The 7,500-nt window shown below is 45.9% G+C and overlaps 2 protein-coding genes across 2 annotated transcripts in view; one reads left to right on the top strand and one right to left on the bottom strand.

Moving 5' to 3' along the window:
* dennd6a (DENN/MADD domain containing 6A) overlaps positions 1-7,500 on the bottom strand; it is a 342,604-nt gene that overhangs the window by 215,296 nt on the left and 119,808 nt on the right. The gene's annotated exons all lie outside the window — the stretch shown is intronic.
* stab1 (stabilin 1) overlaps positions 1-7,500 on the top strand; it is a 72,022-nt gene that overhangs the window by 5,793 nt on the left and 58,729 nt on the right. Inside the window, 14 exon segments of the mRNA XM_080495326.1 lie at positions 229-342; positions 885-1,072; positions 1,598-1,734; positions 1,851-1,978; positions 2,366-2,442; positions 2,812-2,934; positions 3,460-3,606; positions 3,687-3,758; positions 4,165-4,278; positions 5,203-5,256; positions 5,363-5,443; positions 5,535-5,693; positions 6,082-6,144; positions 6,847-6,939. Of these exon segments, the coding sequence (XP_080351452.1) occupies positions 229-342; positions 885-1,072; positions 1,598-1,734; positions 1,851-1,978; positions 2,366-2,442; positions 2,812-2,934; positions 3,460-3,606; positions 3,687-3,758; positions 4,165-4,278; positions 5,203-5,256; positions 5,363-5,443; positions 5,535-5,693; positions 6,082-6,144; positions 6,847-6,939 (1,550 nt within the window).

Genomic DNA, 7,500 nt, shown 5'->3' with positions numbered 1-7,500 from the left:
AAAACACCCAGACCTCCTGAATCAGAGAGGAAAAAACACCCAGAACTCCTGAGTCAGAGGAAAAATAAATACAGTAAAATAATGTGTATTCATTATGCGATCTATTTCTGACGGACACAGATTGTGTTTTTCGTAATATTTCTGTCGCCAGTATTTCCAGTAAAACAAAAGATTTCCCTTCAGTCCGTTGCCACGGTGACGAGTGTGTGGTGTCTTCCTGCTCCACAGTGAGCACCCGGTGCACCAGCTGCACCTCGTACTCCTACTGCAAGGGGGAAGGAGACGCCGCCTACTGCGAGTGTCTGCCGGGATACAGGAAGTCGTTGAAGAACACGTGCACAGGTAGACCCGGCTCAGGTCCTCACGTTCTCTCACGTTCTCTCACGTTCTCTCACGTTCTAAAACAAAGACATTTAGATTTCTGGTTCTTTATAGACTATGAGACAATGAGACGGACCTCAACCGATTTGTCCTCCTGGTATTTTTGCACGTCCCTCATTCATGCCGGACGTCCTCAGACTCCGTCCTCAGACTTTGTCCTCAGACTTTGTCCTCAGACTCCGTCCATAGACTCCGTCCTCAGACTCTGTCCTCAGACTCCGTCCTCAGGCTCTGTCCTCAGAATTTGCCCTCAGACTCCGTCCTCAGACTCTGTCCTCAGACTCCGTCCTCAGACTCCGTCCTCAGACTCTGTCCTCAGACTTTGTCCTCAGACTCCGTCCTCAGACGCCGTCCACAGACTCTGTCCTCAGACTTTGTCCTCAGACTCCGTCCTCAGACGCCGTCCACAGACTCTGTCCTCAGACTTTGTCCTCAGACTCCGTCCTCCTGCTCGTCCCTCGTCTTCACGTTTCAGCCGGATGATGTTTTGTTTCCCTGCTCAGCCGTTTGTTCGCAGAGGGACTGCGACGTCAACGCCCAGTGCTCCGCCCAGGGGTCAAAGGTCACCTGCACATGCAAGCCGGACTACGAGGGAGACGGCAAGGTCTGCGTCCCCCGGAACCCCTGCGCACAGAACAATGGAGGATGTCCAACCAATTCCACTGTTTGTGTCTTCAATGGACCCAACAAGGTGAGGAGGCCACACGGTCCCGGCACATCTGGAGTCAAACCCAAACCTGGACCGTCCCCTGGACCGGCGTCTCGCCCTGCACTGCTGGGATCCTTACTATGAAGCAGAGCTAAACTATATAGAGTAGAATAGAATAGAACTTTATCTATATAGCAGCTTTCCCAGACGAGAGTCACAAGCTGCTTCACGGCACTAAAAACAGAAAAGATAAAGTCAAATAGAATAAAAACAAGGACATTAAAGGTACGAATCGATGTTATATAGGTCTACATGTTTAAGCTTATATTTAAGTTACACGCTTAGAAAATGATTATAGGACTCAAAGCAGTCCAGAGTGACGTGTTATTAAAATTATTAACATGAAAGTATTATTATTATATACCTATTATATATAATAAACAAGATTTTTTATCATTATTTCATCTAATAAACGATTATTATTGTTATGAATGGAGGTAAAGAAGTGCCTGTTGCTCAGCGGGTGGAGGTAATCAGATTACAATGGTCCCCTTTGTCCCCCCTCAGTCCCTCTGTAGGTGTATGTTCGGCATGTCCCCCGTCTCCGCTGACTCTCGACTCGGCTGTCGGCTCGTCTCCGCCTGTTTCTCCGACACCTGCCACCCGACGGCGACCTGCCAGACCGGGGTGGACGGCCAGCACAGGTCAGACCCCCCCCCCCTCTCACCCCCCCCCTCACCCCCCAAGGCTGATTGGTGAGACGCCGTCTGTCTTCCCCGTACGAGTCTGGCCGTGTCGCCACTCACGTTTCCCCCCTCAGGTGCGTCTGTGGAGCGGACGAGATCGGCGACGGCTACCGTTGCTACGGCAACCTGATGGAGCGTCTCCTGGAGCTGGACAGGAGTGGAGACCAGAGGGACAACCTGACCGGAGCCGTCGCTCTGTTTGGTGAGAAAATCAGGAAATATAAAAATACCGATCCGAAGTCGTTCTGCTGACAAAAGAGCTCAACAAAAATAAACACAGTTTATTTTTGCAGGACTCTTTGAGACACAATTCTAAAATATACCTGATATATATTCAATTTCCCCGAAACTCAGACTATTTCCACTAAACCAGCAACAAAACATTAATTTTCCAAAACAGGCCAATGAAGCTTTTGCCTGTATTTGTTTCCTAGTATGTTGATGAAAGAGTCTTAATAAGAGTCTCTGTCCACTGGCTGTTTAAAACAACTATAATGTTTCACCACTAGGGGGCTCTGTGTTTTCATCCACTGTCATTAAATACTGAGCGTTTTCCTTTGACCTTTGACCTTTGATTTGTGTGTTTCAGAGAACGGTTGTGGGACGCTACTGCGTCACAACGGACCGTTTACCGTGTTCGTCCCCCTGCTGAAGACACTCCCACCTGTCAGTACTGCATCCTCCTCTCTAGTACTGCATCCTCCTCTCTAGTACTACATCCTCCTCTCTAGTACTGCATCCTCCTCTCTAGTACTGCATCCTCCTCTCTAGTACTGCATCCTCCTCTTTAGTACTGCATCCTCCTCTCTAGTACTGCATCCTCCTCTCTAGTACTACATCCTCCTCTCTAGTACTGCATCCTCCTCTCTAGTACTGCATCCTCCTCTCTAGTACTGCATCCTCCTCTTTAGTACTGCATCCTCCTCTCTAGTACTGCATCCTCCTCTCTAGTACTGCATCCTCCTCTCTAGTACTGCATCCTCCTCTTCAGTACTGCATCCTCCTCTCTCGTACTACATCCTCCTCTTTCCTCAGGACCTGAACCAGGAGGTCGTTTGTAAAAACCACCTGATCCTGGGTCAACACCTGTACAAAGACCTGGCAGGACAAGACTTCAACATGTATGGAGGAGCAAGGCTGAGGACCAAAGAGCACAAGGTGAGGCGCTGTGTCTCGTCTGGTTGTAGAGTGACGGTGTTGTAGAGTGATGGTGTGTCTCGTCTGGTTGTACAGTGACGGTGTTGTAGAGTGACGGTGTGTCTTGTCTGGTTGTAGAGTGACAGTGTTGTAGAGTGATGGTGTGTCTTGTCTGGTTGTAGAGTGACAGTGTTGTAGAGTGACGGTGTGTCTTGTCCGGTTGTAGAGTGACGGTGTTGTAGAGTGACGGTGTGTCTTGTCTGGTTGTAGAGTGACTGTGTGTCTTGTCTGGTTGTAGAGTGACGGTGTTGTAGAGTGACGATGTTGTAGAGTGACGGTGTGTCTTGTCTGGTTGTAGAGTGACGGTGTGTCTTGTCTGGTTGTACAGTGACGGTGTTGTAGAGTGACGGTGTGTCTTGTCCGGTTGTAGAGTGACAGTGTTGTAGAGTGACGGTGTGTCTTGTCTGGTTGTAGAGTGACGGTCTGTCTTGTCCGGTTGTAGGGTGACGGTGTTGTAGAGTGACGGTGTGTCTTGTCTGGTTGTAGCGGTTCCTCCTGATGGAGAACCCCAGCCGGCTGTACTCCGTCCTCCAGGACGATCTTCCAGCCTCCAACGGGATCGTCCACCTGGTGGACCAGCTGCTGACCGACCAGCTGCTGACCGACCCGGCGCCGCCGCCTCGCGACCTGCAAGTCCGTGACACTGACAACAACACTGTCAGGACTGGAACAGCAGGAGAGCAACTCTGTCTGTTTTCTTTGTTTTCTTCCAGTTTGCCGACAAAACAATCGGAGAGATTGTGTCAACAGACGGACGATTCAACCGTTTCCTGTCTCTGGTTGACGTCAGTCTTTATTCTACTAAACCGCTTCTTTCAGAACCTCCTTGACTTTATTGACGTAGATTTAGTTTAGAAAAGTCATTTAATCACTTTATCAAATCGGAAGCTGAAAACTGTTTATTTTGCATTTCTGGTTCTTCTTCTTCTTCTTCTTCTTCTTCTTCTTCTTCTTCTTCTTCTTCTTCTTCTTCTTCTTCTTCTTCTTCTTCTTCTTCTTCTTCTTCTTCTTCTTTTGAAGCTCTAATTTAATTGATTTATTAATTTATTAATCAGTTAGTAATTAGTTTTTAATTTCATTAATTAATAAAAGAATTATTAATACATTTCTTTATTTCTTTCTTTATATATGTATGTATGTATGTATTTATTTATTTATATGGGTTGTTGACGGCTCATTGTCGTCCTGCAGAACTGCGGCTCGCCGCCACCGCTGAGGTCTCCGGGGACGTTCACCGTCTTCGTCCCCAGCAACCAGGCTGTGGACCGAGCCCGGGACGGCAGCATCCTCTACATGCTGCGGGACGTAAGCTCATCCAACCTGCTCTCATCCAACCTGCGCTCATCCAACCAGCTCTCATCCAACCTGCTATAAATCCAACCAGCTCTCATCCAACCTACACTCATCCAACCTGCTCTCATCCAACCTACGCTCATCCAACCTGCGCTCATCCAATCAGCTCTCATCCAAGCTGCTCTCATCCAACCTGATATAAATCCAACTAGCTCTCATCCAACCTGCGCTCATCCAGCCTGCTATAAATCCAACTAGCTCACATCCAACCTGCGCTCATCCAGCCTGATATAAATCCAACTAGCTCGCATCCAACCAGTTCGCATCCAACCAGCTCTCACCCAACCTGCTCTCATCCAACCTGCGCTCATCCAACCTGCTATAAAGCCAACCTGCGCTCATCCAACCTGCGCTCATCCAACCTGCTGTCATCCAACCTGCTCTCATTCAACCTGCGCTCATCCAACCTGGGCTCTTCCAACCAGCTCTCATCCAACCTGCGATCATCCAACATGCGCTCTTCCAACCAGCTCTCATCCAACCTGCTCTCATCCAATCTGCTATAAATTCAACCTGCAATCATCCAACCTGCGCTCTTCCAACCAGCTCTCATCCAACCTGCGCTCTTCCAACCAGCTCTCATCCAACCTGCGCTCTTCCAACCAGCTCTCATCCAACCTGCGCTCTTCCAACCAGCTCTCATCCAACCTGCGCTCTTCCAACTTGCTATAAATCCAACCTGCAATAAATCCAACTTTCTCTCATCCAACCTGCGCTCATCCAACCAGCTCTCATCCAACCAGCCCCCCCCTCCCCCACAGGGATTTTAAAGTTCACCTTGATGCTTTGCTGATATGAAACAATGTGAAAGTCATGTAATCCTTCACGCTTTTATTTTGTAGGAAGATTTCTAATTCATTGTGTTTTTATTTTCAGGCCAAACATAAACTCCAGGAGCTCCTAAGACATCATGTCTTCTCCCAGGCTGCGGTGAGGAACCCCCCCCCCCCCCCCTCCCACACACACACACACACACAGACACACTTGAAATGTTTATTTAAAACGTGTGTTTGTTTGTTTGTTTGTTTGTGTCCAGCTGACGGTGGACCAGCTGGCGGCGCTGCCACACATTCAGACGATGGCGAACCAGAAGGTGGAGGTCACCGTGTCGGAGAACGTAGGCGTCCCGTCGCTGCTCCGTCACCGTCTGACTCGTCTGCGGGGTCGTTAACCGGTCATTGTCCTCCACTTCCTGCTCCGCCCTCCAGGGGGCGCTGCTGCTGGGGGACAAGAGCGTCCGGCTGCTGACCTCCGACATCATGGCGTCCAACGGCGTCATACACGTGATCGACGGCCTGCTGTTCCCCCCCTCCATCCTCCCCATCCTGCCCCACCGCTGTGACTCCACCCACAGCAAGATCACCCTGGTGAGGCCGGCCTCAGCATTAACACCACCTTCAGCATTAACACCACCTTCAGCATCAACACCACCTTCAGCATCAACACCACCTTCAGTAATAACACCACCTTCAGCATCAACACCACCTTCAGCATCAACACCACCTTCAGTAATAACACCACCTTCAGCATGAACACCACCTTCAGCATCAACACCACCTTCAGCATCAACACCACCTTCAGCATGAACACCACCTTCAGTATTAACACCACCTTCAACATGAACACCACCTTCAGCATTAACACTCAACAGACTGAATGTCTGGAAACACTCTGATATTTAATGATGAATATTTTCTACTTGATGTACTTTGTCTTTTTTTTTTTGGACCAATAAAAAGCCTCTTTGTGTTTCAGGGTCCGTGTGTCCACTGCAACTACCTCTCTGAGGCTGAGTGTCCAGAAGGATCAGTGGAAATGGTAATTTATTTATTTATTTATTTATTTATTTATTTATTTATTTATTTATTTATTTATTTATTTATTTATTTATTTATTTGTTTATTTGTTTATTTGTTTATTTATTCTCTTCTATTCATTGATTTGACTCTGTTTTTACTGTAAAGCACGTTTGTTATAACGTGGCCATAAAGTGGTTATAAAAGTTGCTCTACAGTGGATATAAAATGCATAGAAAGTGGCTCTAAAGTACATATAAAGTGGATCTACAGTGGCTCTAAAGTGGATATAAAATGGATCTAAAGTGGCTCTACACTTGCTATACAGTGGCTCTACAGTACACATAAAGTGGCTCGAAAGTGGATATAAATTTGCTATATAGTGGCTCTAAAGTGGATATAAAATGGATATAAGGTGGATATAAAGTGGCTCTAAAGTGGATACAAAGTGGCTATATAGTGGCTCTAAAGAGGATATAAAGTGGCTCTAAAGTGGATACAAAGTGGCTATATAGTGGCTCTAAAGTGGATACAAAGTGGCTATATAGTGGCTCTAAAGAGGATATAAAGTGGCTCTAAAGTGGATATAAAGTGGCTATGTAGTGGCTCTAAAGAGGATATAAAGTGGCTCTAAAGTGGATATAAAGTGGCTATATAGTGGCTCTAAAGAGGATATAAAGTGGCTCTAGAGTGGCTCTACAGTGTTTCCTGTGCTGGTCCCCAGGACCGCCATCAGGTCGGCTGCGACTACACCGTCTCCGCCTTCAAGACGATTTTCAGTAACGGCTGTGCAAAATACTGCAACACCACCAGAACGGTGAGTCGTTTTCTACACCTTCTACCGGGAGTCGTCTACAATCGTCTTCCTCCTGGAGGTTAATTTAACCGTCAGTCAACCAGAGGAGGTTAACATTTCTATCCATATACATTATATATATTTATAGCTAAAGTAATTAATGTATGTATAATTGGATATGGATCAAACAACTTTATTATAATTATTCAATATTACATGTCAATAATTATTAAAAAAATGTATTTATTGATACCTTTTCATCAGATAATTTGTCTTAATATAGTATTTAGAGTATGTTTAAATTAATTGAATGTTAAATAAATGCAAGCTAAAGAAAAGCATGTATTATTTATAGGGAAGGGATTTTGGACGTGCTCCCTTATGTTGTTCTGCAATAATTATTCACCATTAATATTACAGTCAAATAAAAAGTGAAATGAAAAAAAATTCAAGTAGAAATATATTTGGTTCATCAGTACGATATTAACCGTTTATTTATTTATTTATTTATTTATTTATTCTTCACAATGCCAAGTGCTTATCTTAAATAAAGGCATAATTAACTGTAAAATACATTTAATT

The sequence above is a fragment of the Blennius ocellaris genome (genome assembly GCF_963422515.1).
Source record: "Blennius ocellaris genome assembly, chromosome: 4".
NCBI classification, from domain to species: domain Eukaryota; kingdom Metazoa; phylum Chordata; class Actinopteri; order Blenniiformes; family Blenniidae; genus Blennius; species Blennius ocellaris.
This window is presented reverse-complemented; position numbering and strand designations above follow the sequence as displayed.